Below are 18,520 nucleotides of genomic sequence, written 5' to 3' on the forward strand. Positions count from 1 at the left end.
CTCCGGTGGCGCAGTGGGTTAAGCGCAGCACTGTGAGGATGTTCGCAGCCTCTGCAGCGTGGGTTCGATTCCCAGCCAGCCAGGGAGAGTCCCGCATGGTGCGGCAGACCTCTCCTGCCTCACCCGCTGCTCTGCTCAGCAGTGCTTAGGGTCTGTCTGCCCGTTCTGCTCCCTACTCTGGTGAATCCTCGCACCCTCCCGTGCCTCTGGCCTGTACCCCAATTCTTGTATAAATAAAAATAAATCTTTAAAAAACAAAACATATGGCTAACTTTAGTCATATTAGAGTTGTAAGTAAGACAACAAGACATAAGAAAGGACTAATAAGAAAAAGTGAGAAAAAATGGCATAAATGAGGGAAGTGGAATGAGATGTAAAATAAAAAAGATGGAAGGAAGAAAATTTGGGGGCTTCTATAAATGGCTTCTATAAGGTTCATGAGCACAGATGTTGCCCTTGAGAACCAGGTTGCCCCAGGCACTGGAAAGTCTTTTGTAGATATTGAATAAGTAAGTGCATGAATGCGTAGATGGGTGAGGCCAGGAAGGCAATAGGATAGGTAGAGAAAGAAACAGGAGAGTGATGAGATGTAAAGTTTGGGGATATAGCCCTTGCCTTAGAGAGCTTGCAGATTCAGTGAGGGAGATAAAAATGTGAATGGATAATTTAAACTGCAGTATTAAGTGATGAAGTCATGTGGTGGTGGTGATGGTCATTGTGATATATTTTGGGGGCTGAACTGTCTTTCCATCAGTTGCCTGGGGCTGGGAATTGGGGTGAACAGTTAGAGAATCAATTGCTTCCAGGGAGTAACTTCACATGCCCTAGGAGTTATAAGTGGGGTCACATTTATTGATTTGCAAGGGTTGCAGTGGGGACTGCAGGATGACACTTAAGAAAATCTAGCTAGCACACAAAGGGTGCCCCATCAAGGACCAGACTAATGCTTCCTCTGACTACTAGCTGTGCTTTTCTCTCCCCTTTCCCAGAGCTCCCTCACTCTGGAGAACTGCAGTGATACCTTAATTTTCCCGGTTTGAGAAATTTTCCTCCCCAGTCTGCCTTGTCCTACAGGTTGATCATAAAAGACCATTGATCATGTCAGTGCCACAGCCCTAGCTGTCATTCAAGGTCACCTATAATTGGGTTCTAAATTATCTGAACCCTGTGGCACAGCTGGAGCTGTGTTCATATTTGCAGAATGTCTTGTCCTTTCCTACCTCCACACTTGTGCTCCTGCATTTTGTTTCTGCCTGCATTCACTCTATATTTTGAAATTCTGCCTATTTTTTAAGACACAGATTAAATAATCTTTTATGAAACATATAGTTTTCATTTGAACCCACATTGAGAATAATCTACCTTCTACCACTTCTGGATGTGTTGTATCTCCTCTCTTAGGCTGTGAACTCTGAAAGTAATAACTTCATCTGCTCATAATTCCCTCCCACCCACCCCCAGCCCAGTGTCTAAGAGGGTGTCTTCCACATTTTAACTCACCAAATGTTAATGGATGACTGAATAAATGGATACATTATAAAGTGTGTGGATACTTTTTAAATTGAGGGTAAAAACCCCAAGGAGGGAAAGTGTTCTGTTACTCAGGAAGTTACAACTGAAGTAACCACGCCAGAGGTACACATGCAGAACAGACTGGGAACTGCTTTGCAAAAGCTGGAGATGGGGCAGTACAAACCAGCACTTGGGTGCCGAGGGAAACCGGATGTGGTAGAATCAACAGGCTCTTTTAAGAGCAAAACTTTCAATGAGCATTTCTGGCTTACATTCTAGGACAGAGAACCCTCCACATCCTGTTCTGATGGGCTAGAATGGGTTTTCCAGTTTTCATGTCCCTACTGTCATTTCCAGTACATGATGGAAATATGTGACAGCTGATATTTATTTTGAGTGTTTTTGTTTATAAAATAATTGCAGTAAATTTGAGTATTTGTGTAAAGAATGCCATTTGCTCTTTCTTCCATCTCAGTTACCCATCCTTGTTTATGGACTCTTGTCTCAGCTCCAGGGTTTAGTTGCCATGATTAGTAGATCATTTCAAGTTTGCCTTCTTATTCTTAAAAAAAAAATCTATATGCATTTTTTGTACTATACCTTTAGTGGCATTATGTTCTATGAGGGATTGATTTTGTCTATAAATGGAGGAAAGTCACTTAAAGTACTGTTTTTGGTTTTGTTTGTTTTGGATTTTGATCTTCTGGATACAAAAGATCTTGTGAAGATCATTTTCTTTCAGGATGTTCTTGACCTTTGATCTCCTGTCTGCCCTGTCTCCACTGCCTTTGTCTGCATTTAGGTTCTTCAGAACATTAAATTTAAGATACTTTATTTGCCTCTTTATTGTTCTATTGGTCTCTCTGGACATTCCTACCAGAAGTTTCCTGAAATATGATTTTCATCATTTACCTCCTCCCTCTTGCCCCCTACCTAGCCTTTCCTACTGTAAAAATCTACAGAGGTTCCTTGTTGGTTATAGCATGAAATCCAGTCTTCACAATCTGGCTCAGGCTTTTACCTCTTCCTGCCTCACCCCTGCCCTCTGTCAAGTCTCTATTCTAGCTGGATTCTGCTGTGTACCTTAACTGAGGAAACCCTGCCTATCCAGCTTTCCAAATCCTTCCCTTTCACCAAAGCACACCCACAACTCCACCTCTCACCCCACAGATTCCTGGCTGTGAGGCATAATTCATGGTAAATTCATCTTCATTCTATGACATAAGATGATTTGGATCTGGGGGAGAGTTAGTATCAAAAAAGGAATTGGGCTGTGGGTGCAGCAGCTGCGCTACATCTGATAGAAATGCTCTGCTTCTGGCTTCATGGAAGTGATAGCTGGAATTTATGATTTGGCTCCCAGCTAAACAGAGAACTGAACAGAGAAGAGGGGAGTGCTGGATCCACCACTGATGTGTATCCAGGGAAATTTGTTTTCACAAAATCTGTAACATTAAATTTTATTACAGCTAAATTATGAAATTAAAGAGAGATAGCCCTTATTTGACAGTTCATATTTGGGCCACTCATAATAGGGAACTTCTATAGTTAAGGACGTTGAATTTGGTTGTTTTTAAGAAATCTAGATTTTTTTAACCCTTCTTTTTTCCTTTTTCTCACAGACTTTTAGGAGTTACTTTTAATGTATTAGTATTAATTGAATTGTGCTTTTTCTGGAAGGTCAAGATTCTGATGTATATGTTTAATAGATAGCTCATGTTATTTCAATTTTTATCATTATTTTACTGTTCTTATAAAAAGAAAAGGTAGTTCCCTCTTTTCATTTACAGACACCAGTTTGACCTTAACTCAACGGAGGGCCTTCAAACTTCAATATCTTTTCACAAAATTATAAATCTTATAGACCTCTTCTTTCTGCATGCAGAAGGCCAATAATTCGCCTGCCAATCTGTCTGCCTTGTTATAGGCCACTGCCGAGAGTAGCGTGGGCAGCCTGTCTTTTGTCCAGATCCAGAATAACCAAGTAGAAGACCAAATAAAGCCTCGATAAGGGGTTGGAGCAGGTGGCACCACCTGTACCCATCTAATTCATGCCCATCTAATCTACCACTTAATATGTGAAAAATCAGAGAGTGAGCCAGGGCTTCAGTGAAAGGATGGAAGTGGTTCTGGCCCATGCCCAAAGCCCATCATGGAAGAAGATTAGCATTAAAACTAGTGCTACTGGTCCTGGAAACCCAGGATTTACCCAATGGACTAGAACTATTTCTGTGTTATCCATATAAGTTGGGATATTCTTGATCATTTACAGCTGTGTATGCTGTGCCATAGAGGCCTTACTTAATTAAACATTTATTTTGTGCTTATTTCCTATTTAAAATCTTCAGTGCAATGAAAACACTTGCAAGCTTCTAGGACTTTACCTTTGGATTTACCAAAGGATGTGGATTGTGGATTTCATGGTTTGGGAACAGCTCTCTCCATATGGAACCCTATAGGAAATTCCTGATAGAATTACATTGGAGGAAACCAGGCCTCTGGTCCAGAGTGTTGAGAACCTCCCAGCTGCACATCACCCTTGACAGCTAATGAGACATCAGCTTGGTTACTTTTCTGTGAGAAAAATGAGAGAACCAAATCCCAGGAATATTTTTGTAGCTGTGGGGGGTGAATTAAGAGAAGGTCTATGACATTTCAAACCACATTTAAAGCATATTAAAAAAGTTCCCATGTTTCTACTTCATGAAATATATCGGGGAACTTACAGGTATGAAAGATTTCTTACCAGAGTACTTTTTGAACTAAAAATACAATGTGAATTAAAGTTAAAAACAATGTCATGATAAATAATAGATTATACTGTAAGTGGATCAAATCATAAAAACTGGGTGAAAATCTTGTGAACACATTTTTAAAAATTGATTTTGGGAAGCTGACAACTTATATAATCTTCTTAAAAAAGGGATGGAAAAATTATTCAAAATTTCTAACAAATGAATTTTGATTCGGCATTTGAATTCTAATTATTTATAATATAAATGGAAATAATTGTGGCTCAATTCCTCTAACGAATTCATCCTCAACTCTGGAATGTGATTTGAGATTGATATTTTTTCTTTTAAAATGCATTCTCTAATTTTTTGTCAAGTTTTTACAAAACTCTTGGAGCTATATATAATTAAACTGAATTTCATAAAAAAATTTCACAAGTGGTCTTTTATGATGCCAAATATTTATGAAACTTGTGTAAAAATCACGTTATGTTTAGCCCTTCTTAATGTATAGTCTACACAGACTTATTTTTGCTGTTTGTTAATAGATAATAAATTACAAGTGAAGTGGCAGTAAAAACATTCTATTTATCACTAGCAGGAATGTGGAATGTAGAAAATAATTTCTACTTGATATCCTCTTTGCAGTTGCAGTCAGTTATGTTTTCTAAGTACTAAAAATTTTCAGGTTATAAAGGAACTCGACTATGTGACTGCTGTTCAGTGACATTATCACTGGCACGTGTTTTCACTCAGCCTCTCAGATTGGCAAAATAACTTGCATAATTGTCATTTTAAAATGCATTTGATTTTGGTATTAGTTTTTGTCTTACCCTGTGTTTATCCTTCAGAAAACCCCTGACAATTTCCAACGTGTGTAAGCCACAGTCATTCTTGATAGTAAACACGACTCCTGTTTGAGGGAAGCATCCCCAGCAGTGGAGGTTGTTTTAATGGACATGCTGTATTACTTTAATCTAACCCTTTTTGCCATCTGTTCTTCTCATAACAGTGAACGAAAAAAAAAGAACATATTTTATGTTTCAGGGTTACATTAGTAAAAAGTAAGATAAAAGTGATTTAAAAGCATGCATATGTTCTTAGTACAATGCAGTCTGCATCTGTGATGTTTTTTCTCATGGTTCAGACACAAATCAAGAGGAAGCTGCTCATGCCTGATAGAGTGAAAGTTTTTCATGGAAAACAGGACTTTACCATAAGAGGGTCTCTCTCTATATTTTACAGCTAAAAATGATAAAAACCTCAATGAGCTGCCAGAATCAAAGTAGATAACTGTAACCCCTATTGTTGGAACATCTGGCATTTTTCCTGAGTTGGATTGTTGCTGCCACATCCAGATGAATGCAGAGCACCTGCGTGGAACATGCTGTTGAGTAGGAATGAATTTCATGACTGTTATCACAGGAAGAGTATCTTTGGGTGTAACTGTGGTAGAAGAAGGCCTCAGAGAGGACATCACCTGAGGGTGTATGGAGATGTATCGTGGAGCATAGAGGTTGGAGAAAACCCCCTTTGTGATACATGCTTATGAACCTGGGATCCATTACTGCTTAGAGGATAGGACACTGTTTCTTTGTTATCTAAATCTGTTTGAGTCTGGGGTAAGGTCCTGGTGCTGCAGCTCTCCTCTTGAATTTCATAATCATGTGACTGTGGGTAAATTTTTTTAAGCCTCATTTGCTGCAGTTGTAAAGAGATTAATAATACTTCTAAGATGTTAGCATTTAATAAGATATGGTGACTCAACATAGCACATAGTGTTTGATAATGACAGCTATTATTGTTGTTATTATGGATATTCCTTTGTATAGGCAGATCATACAGCAGTTTGCCTCTTCATCAGTCACAATTCATTTCCCCTTTTTAAGCAACCAGAATATAATAGAGAAATGACTCCTTTGTTTGAATTCTTAAACTATATTGTTTTTCTCTCTATGCAGGACCTTGCCATATTCTAATTTGTATTAAAGTTATGTTCTATGCGCTATTCCCTTTCTAAATGTGAACACCTTGAAGGGGGCCTGTATTTTTCATATCAACTGATGCACTGCCTTGCAAACAGTTGGCACTCAATGAATATTTGAATGATAGCATGAATTATTGCAAATAGTTCCCATTGGTTGCATAGTAAGCTCTAGCCAATCACTCAGACCTTTCACCAGATGAAATATCTATCTTTCCTAGAAAGAATGATTCTCTCATGAGCTGAATCCTAAAAGGGATGTGGGGATGGGGATGTCACCTAACACCCATTGCTGGCTTTCATTTAAGCTTTTTTGCCTGCCAACTTTAGCCCACTTTTGGTGGATGGCTTTTAGTTTCATGAGAACAAGGGCATCCTTCTTCATCTGACTCATTTTTTAATTTGCCAACATGAATGACTTTTAAAAATTAAATTTTAAATAAGAAATAGGGGTAAATTAGGGTAAAGAGTATTCCCAATGACAATATATTTTCCAAGAAAGAAAAACAGAAGTCTCAACAAAATTAACCAAAAATTAGTTTTCAGTGAACTTTCATTAATGGGCTGATATAACTAATTAACCTAGGGAATTAAATTATTCAATTTTAGCTTTAAATATGGGATAAAGTGTTGTTACCTTTTCAGAGAAAGAATAACAAATATTCTGTAGCTCCTCATACATGATTTTGTTTTACCTGAAAATAATAGAGGCAACAATCACTAGGACAACCATTTATAGAGTTTGTGTTCTGTAATTGATCATGATTTTTTTTTAATCTCTGCACTCTTAAATGCACATATTTGAACTTTTAATGAAAATTTAAGTGATAAGAGTTATTAGCACCAAAGTATATTTTAGTTTTGAAAGTCAGCTTTTGAAAGAAATATTTAGTAACATTTGCTTTATCATTTTCTCTTTGTTTCTCTTCCAACTTTCCTCATTTATTTTTTCTGATTCATTTTACAGAAGGTCCCATTTATTATGCCCCTATGGGAATATTGGTATTATAGTGGGTATTGCTTGATCTAATGATTCCTTAGAAGTGAGAAATTGTGTTTAATGCCATTGACTGTACGCTTAAAATGGGTAAGTTAGAAAGTCTTATGTGTAAACCACAATTAAGAAAAATTTAAAAAAAAGGAACTGAAGAGGATCTGGAAGTAGAAAAAAAACAATGCTATAGAAATTCATGTAGGGGTTATATATGACTGTAACTTTCATTTATCTGAACAAAATGTTCAGGTTTGCAAATGGTAGTTGCACATTTAGCTTTTTCTTTCTTTTTTTAAGAAACTGCCAGACTGTTTTCCAGAGTGGCTGTTCCATTTTGTTTCCACCAACAGAATATGCGTGCTTTCATGTTCTTGCATCTTTGCCAGCATGTGATGTTGTCACTATTTTTTTGCCAGTTTAATAGCTATGTAGGGATATTTCATTGTGATTTCAATTTGCAGCTCCCTAATTGCTAACGATGTTCATCTTTTCACATGATTGTTGTCATTCAGTGAAATGTCTCTTCTAGTCTTTTGCCCATTTTGGATTTACTTTTGAATTTTGGGAATACTTTATATATTCTAGGTACTAGTCCTTTGTTGGATATATGATGTGCAAATGTTGTCTCCTATCTGTAGCTTGTCTTTTCATCCTCTTGACAGGGATGTCATTAAAAGTTTTAAATTTCAGTTACATTAAATTCATAAAAAATTATTTTATGCATTTTTCTTTCATTGTTGTGTGTAAGAACTCTTCACCTAATTAATATCTGTATGTGATGTGAGACTTAGGTTGAGTTTCATTTTATTTTTGCTGATGAATATCCAATTGCTCCAGCACCTTTTGTGGAAGAGTCTTTCACAAAATTACTTTTGCACACTTGTCAGAAATCAGTTGGGCATGTTTGTGTGGGTCTGTTTCTGGGTTCTTACCCTGTTCTATTGATCTTGCATCTACTTCTATTTCAAAACCACACAGTTATATTACTGGAGCTACACAGTAATTCCAGAAGGTAGCTAGACAGAGTTTCTTCATTCTTTTTCTGATTGTTTCAGCAATTCTAGTTCCTTTGCATTCCATACAAAGGTGATGTAGATATTCAACGTTTTCTACCTTTTTTTCAAAAACTTCCTCTTATCCTTTTATTTTCTCTATCTAAATTTTGTTTCTTATATGTTTTCCAACCTTTCATTTCATGTAATTTCCCTGATTAAATTTTTCATTCAAAACCATTCCTCTATTTACAACTGGTAGTTTATTCTTCATTGATTGAATTGCTTTGAGTTTGGTCAGTTTTTATTGCATTTCCCCTGTTTTGTTTTTATTGCTTTTTTTTTTTTTTTTTTTTTTTGCAGAGGTCCATTTCTTTTTCTTTTTCTTTAAAGATTTATTTATTTATGCATACAAGAAAGATCAGGGGTACAGGCCAGAGGTACGGGTGGTGAGAGGATCCACCAGAGACAGAGTGGGGAACAAAACAGGCAGATTGACTGAAATACACTGCTGAGGGAAGCAGCAGGTGAGACAGGAGAGGTCTCCTGCGCCATGTGGTTTGCTCCCTGGCTGGGGATCGAACTCGTGCTGCAGTGACAGCATTTAGCTTCATAGGTTGTGTCTTAGCCCTTGCACCACCAGGGAGGCCCAAGGTCCATTTCTTAACTAAAATAGGTCTGATTCCAGGAGTGTGTGTACCCATGTGTGGATATTTTGTGTGTGTGTATCTCCATATGCTTGTTGAGAGTTGCTGTGGAGTATTGTCTTACAATTTTCTATTGTTTATTTGATGAGAATTTTTTAAATCAGCTTAAATATTTGTATTTCTATTTTTATAGTTTTTTTTTTCTATAGGAGTTCAATTTTTCTCTAGTCCTTGGCATTTCATGGGCTGGGATACTACTTAAAGAATACCCTTTCCAGTGCCTCCCCAGTGGCGCAGCGGTTGAGCACTGGGTTGCAAAGTTGCCCGAGGCCTCTGCAGCGCTGGTTCGATCCCCGGCTGCTCCCCGGCCACTGGAGGAGGGTCCCACATGGTGCGCAGACCTCTCCTGCCACCCGCTGCTCCCCTCAGCAGTGTACTTCGGTCCCTCTGCCTGCTCTGCTCCCCGCTCTGGCTCTGGTGAATTCTCTCACCCTCCCGCGCTTCTGACTGTACCCAGTGCATGTATAAACAAACAAACAAACATAAATAAATAAATAAAACATGCCTCTAAAAAAAATAGTATTTTTTTTTTATTATTTATTTATTTATACAAGCACTGGGTACAGTCAGAAGTGCGGGAGGGTGAGAGAATTCACTAGAGCTGGAGCAGAGAGCAGAACAGGCAGAGTGACAAAGTACACTGCTGAGGGGCGCAGCAGGCACGGCAGGAGAGGTCTGCGTACCATGTGGGACCCTCGCCGGCGGCCAGGGATAGAACCAGCGCTGCAGAGCCTGCGGGCAGCTTCGTAACCCAGCGCACTCAACTGCTGCACCACCAGGGAGGCCCCAGAAAGACCAGTAATTAATGATTGCATTTATAGAACTGAAAGAGCTGAAAGAAAAATTATAGAAGTCTCATTAGCCCAATATGTCTACAGATGAGACTAAGAGAATGAAGTAATTTGCTTAAGGCAACCTTAGGAGTTATTAATAGAGATGGACCTGAAACCAAGTTCTCTTGTCTCCCACTTCCAAGAGCCCCTCCCATTACATGGCTCCAATTCTGGTTCAGTCTTTAGTGAGTTAAGTAGAAGCATGACCGTTTTCCTGTTGAGACAAAGGGAATTAAATACATGCCCAAGATCTTGCTTGTAGTCAGTTGCAGAAGCTGGTTGGAGAAAGCCAGGAGCCTTCTTGTGCAGCTTTTATGCATTCACTGTGCTGCCCTTGTTGGCTGTCTTCTTCCTTGCTGCCCTATTTCTTTTTCTCAAATGCTTAATGAGCACCTGAAATATTTCAAATTTTAATTTCAAATTGTGGAGTTGTATTATTTTACAGAATTTACATCTAGTGCAGTTCATTTTAAAGGGACAAATGTGGATTAGAATTTCCATGGTGTCCACAGTGCAAGCTATATGTATTCTTAAAAAACAAAAGTTTACAGTTAGGCTATTCCTGCATTCCTCTGTAGCACTATAAGGTCTTGGTCTAACTGAACCACCAACTTCTGTCGGCTTGAAGGGCAGTGTACTTGCTGTTGTAGTTTCCTCACTATTGACAAGAGGCTTATCCTTCAAATTCTCCTTTGGGTGCTCTTGAAATGTGTACCTCATGTATGCCTAGGTTGCTTTATGTTGAATTTGCCTTGTGAGCCGAGGACAGCATGTTCTCCGCTGCGCCAATAGCACTTTCCCATATACACTCAGAGAAAGCTTTTCCCCCTCTCAACAGGGCTCAAAAGTCTTGACTGGAGTACTTCAGAAATAGGCCTGGTTTATACTTTTATAAAAACAAGCAGAGTCTGGCAATTCCTAGCTTGGAATAGCACTGATGATCTGAGTTTTTCTGAGCCCATGAATGGTGCTACCAAAAGACAAATGTAGAGCTCCCTGATTCCCACTCGCATGGGTGGGGGGAGGAGGAGGTATTGTCAACCTGCTTGGTGAAAGTGAAGGTGGTATCTTGGGAAATGAGCAGCTAATGTTCACAGGGAGAAAAGTCTCATGACAGGTAGGGGTGTGATGTAGAGAAATGGAGTTCAGGATGCCTACCCGAGAGTCCTGAAGGAGAGAAGTTGGATTTTCTACATTTTACTTTTGATGAAATAAGCTGATAGCTCATTTTGAACTTTGGAAAATAACTGAAGAAATACTTAGAAATGTTAATGGAAAAATCTTGAACCTAGAATTTGCATAATAGAACTCTGTCTTAAACATGCTGTATTTATTAGCATACTTTGGAGCTCCCCAGGGGAAACTTTGTACCACATCTTCTGGTTCCAGGTGACACTAGGCAGAGATGCTTGATTGCATTGAGTTGGGAAGAGTTAGAATTCTTCCTGCTGCACAGAGGGGGCCTAATGGGAAGGGGAGAGTTTGTCTTGTAAAGGTCTCATCTTGGATTAAATTTGCTCAACCAGCATGTGTCAAGTGAAGAACAGTGGAATTTCTCCTCTTTCTGCCACGCCACTTCATCACTCACGCCCCTTACTTCTGGGGCAAGAATGAAAATGTAGGGCCTCCTCAGTGGCGCAGCGGTTGAGCACTGGGTTGCGAAGCTGCCCCCAGCCTCTGCAGCGCTGGTTCGATTCCTGGCCGCAGGGCGAGGGTCCCACATGGCGTGCAGACCTCTCCTGCCACCTGCTGCTCCCCTCAGCAGTGTACTTCATTCCTTCTGCCTGCTCTGCTCCCCGCTCTGGCTCTGGTGAATTCTCTCACCCTCCCTCGCTTCTGACTATACCCAGTGCTTGTATAAACAAATAAATAAATCTTACAAAAAAAAAGATCCCTTATCAAAAAAAAAAAGAATGAAAATGTAAAATGGACTTATACAATATCATGGGTCCTGAGACTGTAAACCAGTTCTGCCCCTTTTCTGAAAATCTCTCTAATATTGGATACTTTCTTCTCTCCTTTCTTCCTTAACAGTGTATTTTTCTCAAGTGTAAATTCATGCAGGCTTTGAGACCAGGTAGAATGTGGGGTGGCCATATCATCTTATTAAAACTCTCAGTGATCAGTTCCTCATCTATGAAATGGAGATATGTTTCTCAACAGGTGATTTATATATGAGGATTTATATTTATATATTTATATGTATTATTTATATTTATATTATTGTATGTATTATACACACACACACACACACACAACCCATTAACACTTGGCCAGGCACATCATAAGTTCTTAATAAATGGCACCTATTATTATCATAGCAAGCAATCTTTATATAGTACCTAGACTAGTGCTTGGCATTAGGAAACCAAAAACTGGTAGAAATTATTATATTGCTAATTTTAGTAGCTTGTGAGGACCTCAAACTGAACATACTTCTTAATGAGGTCTGCTGAGCATTTTAGGTTTTCTTTCAAAACCAGGCCAAATACTCTGGCAGCAGGTGAGCAACACAGTTCCAGCAGGGCTGTGAGGCGCAGCATGGCCTGCAGCTGTTTTATTGTGATGAGCAAATGCATATTTGAAGTCTTAGTTTCGAGAATAAGAAACACATTCTAGTGAATAGGCCCAGATTATAGGGGGAAAGACTAAAAGTTTTAATGCAACTGAACTAGGTAAGCATTTATTAACTATTCTGGGAAGCATCTAGCAAGACCCTTAGGGAGTGAGTAGTCCGGTTTATAGTGGTGCCTTATATTGTAGTTTTTGTTTTGATTTTTAGCTTAGGAAAAAATGTGGAAAGCAGATAGAAATAAAATAGAACTTCCTTGACTCTCGGTACCATTTTGAGTCATTATGGAGAACTTGGTTTGGAATCTTGGCTCTGGAACTTGGGGACCCTGTGGCCTTGGACAAATTCTTCCCTGGACCTCACCATCCCTCTTCATATAATGGGTTTCTACTATCTCCATGAATGGGTAACTATAAGAACAAGTGGGTAATTTCCCAGAAGCACTTCCAACAGTGCTTGATACTTAGTTCAGCCCATGTTTGTTATTATTTTTATCCCCTCCTTCCAGCTGCCAGAAGGATCTTTCTTTGAGGCACCATGACTGACTGATTCCAACTCAGAGGTGGCTAGCACCGGCGTGGTGTTAGAGTGAGTCTTATGTTGGTACCTTAAGTCCCATATGACTTTTCCAGGTGCTTGCAGAGTCCAAAAACCTTCTTTTGTTGGTTTGTTTGAAGTGTGTGAAGTTTCTCACCCTCTCGATTTCAGTATTCTGGATTTCACACGGAAAGATCTGAATCCGATCACGACAGCCAGTGGGGCGGAAGCCCCCTGACGGACACAGCCTCACCGCAGCTCCTGGACCCCAGTGACAGGCCAGGTTCTCAGCACGACGCCTCCTGTGCCTACAGGCAGTTCTCCGACCGTGGCTCTCTGTGCTATGGCTTTGCGCTAGACCACTCCAGGCTGGTGGAGGAGAGGCACTTCCACACCCAGGCCTGTGAGGGAGGCCGGTGCGAGGCAGGCAGGTACTTCCTGGGAACCCCGCAGGCCGGGAGGGAGCCCTGGTGGGGCTCTCGAGCGGCCTTGCCCCTGACCAAGGCCTCCCCAGAAAGCAGAGAAGCCTATGAAAACAGCATGCCTCACATCGCCTCGGTCCACAGGATCCATGGTAAGAGCCAATGATTCCTGAGCTCACAGCATTAACCTTTGGGGACAGGTTTATAACAGTCTAGGTATGACATCAAAGTCATTTTTGAGATAACAAATCAGAATGTTATTTCATTGGGATTTAAGCTCTCACCGATGGGATTTTTAAAAACCCTATCCATTCTTTTTTAAGTGTATTAATTTTACTAGTGTTTGCCAAATTTATTTATTTTTGAGGTTTGCGGAAGGGAGTGAAAGTGATTCCTATTTTACACATCAATAGAAACATAGAAGTTAAAGTGAATTGTTGAGTAAATCAATATTGTCGCATGCACACATTTACATTTCCTGTTTATTATTTTCTTCTGTAGTGTTTCAAATGTGACTAAGCCATTCTGGGGGTCATTCAGTGCTGTTTCTCTTTGAGGATGCTGTTGGCATTTTGGGGAGACCCAGTCTTTGTTTACGGCCTGTCACTCACATGATAGGATGTTTAACCTCTCTGACTATCTGGGCTTTAAATACCAATTATTGCCTCAGTGCCATCGTTATGCCATTATGACAGCCCTGTGAGTAAAGGGTGGAGTGATATATAGAACCCACCTTGGGGAGTACAAGGCTTTACGAACACACAGAAATAGGCACTGCAGTGAAAACCTTTGGTGTTGGTAATGTTTTTTGTTCATTTAAAGTGCCTGTTCTGTCCATGAGTTCTTTGAAATCCCCTATTTATTAAAAATCAGTGACCTTAAGATTGATCTGATGGCTCTGATACTGTTCTTGCTGTGTCTTAGTATGAGAAATGTGCTAGCTCATGTTGTACTCACCCACTAAATCTCCTGCCAGATACTACCCAGGCATCGACTGCCTTCTGTGAATGATTGTGTCTCCAAAATCATTTTGTTTTCTATTTTTCTACCTTTATGTTGAATTTCTCCCCATTTGGTAGACTGGCAATGGAAATCCAGGGCAAAGGGCAATTGCTTTCCAAAGAATAGAGTGAAGACAAAATCCTGGTTTAACCTACATGGTCTGGAAGAAAATATTAGAAATAAAATAAGAAGAAACAGGAGAAGGACACCAATGAATAGTGTGATCCAGGGCTTCTCTGCTGCATTAAGCATTTACAGCTTCCGAGTATCCCTTCCTAGTTCACTTCTCTCTCTTTATATTGACTTCAGGCGTTTTGAGAATATTTTAATTTTTGGAATATGTTTAGGATGCACTAGTCCTCCATATTAGAGAACTCTATTTGGTTTAAAACAGGTTGTTGTTAATAATTTAAATATTTATTCTTCACCTTATTTCAGAAATAATCTAAGATCCCTGAGTTACTATGTGATTATATGTGAAACTGAGGTTTTTAACACTAGATTTGAAAAGACAATATATTTTTGAGTGAGACAATATGGAGCACATGTGTGAATATGTAACATTCCACTACTTTTTTAAAAAAAGATTTATTTATGCATACAAGAACTGGGGTATAGGCCAGAGGTATGGGGGGGGGCAGTGAGAGGATTCACCAGAGACAGAGTAGGGAACAGAACAGGCAGATCAATGCAAACACACTGACACTGCTGAGGGGAGAAGCGGGCAAGTCAGGAGAGGTCTGCTGCATTATGTGGGTTCCTCCCTGGCCGGGGTTCAAACTTGTGCTGCAGTAGCTGCGGACAGCCCCATAGGTTGCATCTTAACCCCTTGCGTCACCAGGGAGGCCACTTCTAACACTTTTAAAAACTAGCATTTGAGATTTTTTTTTTTTGGTAGCTACTAAAGATGTATTTCCAATATTAATATTTTAGATGATTATTTAGAATGGAGAAAATAGTTTAGCCTATTTCATTATCGTCATCTTCCTCAAACCTCAAAGCATTTTCTGAGCAACAATTTAACATAACACTTCTCTAGGAAATAACAAACCAAATGCTATGCATTTTCCTTTTATTATTTATACCAGAGAGGTCCAATGATGTGCCTACATAGAAAAATATAAATGTACTTTACAACTTTGCATGACCATGAAGAAGGTTTACCTTCTAAAAAGCTTGTTATAAACTTTATTTGTTCTTAAAAGCCACTGAGAGCTATGAATTCCCATACAACATCTCAACATACATTCTGTCATGTGAACCTGTGCCTGTTTCAGATTTTGGTGCAGATATTAAAAAAATTAAGATATAAAGTTTCTGTTAATAAGAAAGAGAAATACATTTACTTTTTGGGGGTGAATTTTAAGACCACTTACTTTCACTTTCTCTAATTTCTAGGGCGAGGTCATTGGGATGAAGATAGTGTGGTCAGTTCTCCAGATCCGGGGTCTGCCAGCGAATCAGGTGACCGGTACCGCACTGAGCAATATCAAAGTAGCCCACACGAACCTAGCAAAATTGAAACTCTGATAAGAGCTACCCAGCAAATGATTAAAGAAGAAGAGAACAGATTGCAGCTAAGGAAAGCCCCACCAGATCAACTGGCTTCCATTAATGGAGGTGGGAAAAAACACTCCCTCTGTTTTGCAAACTACCAACAGCCCCCACCGACAGGTGAAGTCTGCCATGGCCCCGCTCTCGCCAGTACTTCCCCATGTGACCACATCCAGCAGAGAGAGGGAAAGATGCTGAGCCCCCATGAAAATGACTATGACAACAGTCCCACTGCATTGTCTCGGATAAGTAGTCCCAATTCAGATCGCATTTCAAAATCCAGTTTGATCCTAGCCAAAGACTATCTACATTCAGATGTGTCTCCTCATCAGACAGCAGGAGACCATCCCATTGTCTCTCCAAACTGCTTTGGCTCTCACCGGCAGTATTTTGATAAGCATGCTTACACATTAACTGGATATGCCCTGGAGCACTTATATGACAGTGAAACCATTAGAAACTATTCCTTGGGCTGCAATGGCTCACACTTTGATGTAACTTCCCACCTAAGGATGCAGCCCGACCCAGCACAAGGACACAAGGGAACATCTGTTATAATAACCAATGGAAGCTGATGTTTTTCTAAAAATATTTTGTTCTTTAAGGATCTCTGAAGCATATTTATAGTTTAATGCCCAATTACCAGTGTTTACCATGCCGCAGATTTTTAGAGAGGATAATTTACGTTACTGGGTATTCGACATGTGTTCCTGTGAAATCAGAGAAAATCACACTAACATTCAGGGTTATACAGATAATGAAGCTAAAGTGAGCACACAAATTGCCCCTCAAATTACATGAGAATAGATAAAATTTGAATTAAAAAATACCTGTGTAGATTAGGTGAGCATATATACCACATGAAAGGACTTATGGATGATGTCGAATTATAATAATTTGGTGAACCACACACACACAGATTGCTAGCCACACTCTTCTGTATGTACTTTAATGCAGAAATAAAGACTATATACACCATAGATACACCCCAAGTGAATAACTTTCTGTAACCCTAGCACATTGAACTTCTGAAAGAAGTTTTCATTTCCAAAATAATTAAGAGAGATTATAAACTGGTTTCTTTGTGGTTTCAAATAGAGGCTCATTTGGTTCAGGCATAAATTAGGGAAACAGTCCTGGATTTAGTACAAGAATGAATTTTCACCTGGCATGCATTATCAGCAATCAGGAAGTGGTGATTTTTCACCTTACTTTTGAGTTAGACAAGGAACAGGATCACATTGACATAGCAGTAAGGGCTTTCCTAAGTAAAAGCACTGAGATAGATGTCAGGATACACATCAAAAAACCTGGTGTGCTCAACTTGAAATAGTAGAGACGGAAAGGCCAAAAGCAGAGTACAATGAAGTGATCTCAAACAAGTAAAGGCTCAGAATATGTACTCGATATATTTGGCCAACCAAATAAAAAATTCAGACCAATTCACCAGGAAAAAATGTTGTTAAGTGCAAAAAAAATGGCTAAGGAAAACTGGTGACATGCTGCATGACAGCAATGTGCTTGAAAACATCTCAAAGTACAGATGTGCAAATGTGACAACATGTGGAAAGCCTCTGGAGAGAGTCTAAGCAAAAGACTGGTAGACAAGTGTTTAGGAAGGCAAAGCAGTACTCTGACTGAGGAACAGGCAACACATTAGTTTTCTTTATTGCTTGTAAACAACAAAAGCAGCAAACTTGGTCTTCAGTTCATGTGATAAAGTAGAAAGACCAGGAGACCAGATACCAAGATACCTGGGTTCCAGTTCTGACCCTGTCTTTAACTTATTTTGGGAACAGAGATACATCACTCACCATACCTAGGCCCCAGTGTCTTCATCTCTGTGGCGGTGCTAACACTCCATGGTCCTGGGGTTCACTGATGTGGCAAAACTAAACTTGTTAGCCAGTTAACTCTCTGTGTGAGTTGTCAGGACTGATCACTCTGACTTTCTGCACTTGTACAGAGGTCTGAGTGCTTTGTAATTTGAGGAGGTGCATGGGTTCCCTTAAGCCTGTGTAGTTACAGTTGACTTTCTAGGTTCAGTCAAAGTGTAGATAGAAACTGAGGAGGGAGAAGAAAGTAAGATTTACTTAGCACATTATTTTCTAATGCACAGTGACATACACAATGACATAGATAATTAGTGAACTTTCATAGGTAATATTTACTGGGAGGCCCATGCCTAGACTTTTCCCGTATTCAAGGAGGGGAATGTATTGAAAGAACTTGATTTACAATTTCGAAGACAGTCCGTGGCATTGAACACTCAGGGATTAGTGCTGTGTTTTCATTATGTAATACAGTTATTTGGCATCCATAGGTAGGTGACAATCTGAATGATGATAATCCAAGAGATAAGTACTGGATGTTTGTATATGAGAAAAGAGGCTACTTAAAATTAAATATTTCTTGGGTGTGACAGAGCAACATTTGTGCTGCAAATGGAAAAATGCAAGTAAGTGAGAAAGTTAGTGGTTATATATACTTTCAAATGTTCAAAATACATTAAAACTAAACTTTGAGCTATATAAAAAAGTATTTAGTAATTTTGAGAAAGACATTTATGGGAACCTCCTAGAATACTTAAAATGGATCTTACTCAATTTGCAATATGAAGTTTTAGGAATGCTAAAGTTTTTGCAGAATTCTGTAGATGCATAAGTGGTTCAAAGACAA

At 39.4% G+C, this 18,520-nt stretch overlaps 1 protein-coding gene across 1 annotated transcript in view; it reads left to right on the plus strand.

Annotated features, from left to right (window-relative positions):
- The window catches only part of SIM1 (SIM bHLH transcription factor 1), a gene marked incomplete at both ends in the record, with an annotated part of 66,473 nt that extends 50,057 nt beyond the window's left edge, over nt 1-16,416 (plus strand). The window contains 2 exons of the mRNA XM_084227901.1: nt 13,035-13,437; nt 15,686-16,416. Of these exons, the coding sequence (XP_084084027.1) occupies nt 13,035-13,437; nt 15,686-16,416 (1,134 nt within the window). The remainder of the gene's footprint in view (nt 1-13,034; nt 13,438-15,685) is intronic.
- Between the last annotated feature and the right edge of the window lie 2,104 nt (nt 16,417-18,520).

The sequence above is a fragment of the Talpa europaea genome (assembly GCF_964194135.1).
Source record: "Talpa europaea genome assembly, chromosome: 2".
Taxonomy (NCBI): Eukaryota; Metazoa; Chordata; class Mammalia; order Eulipotyphla; family Talpidae; genus Talpa; species Talpa europaea.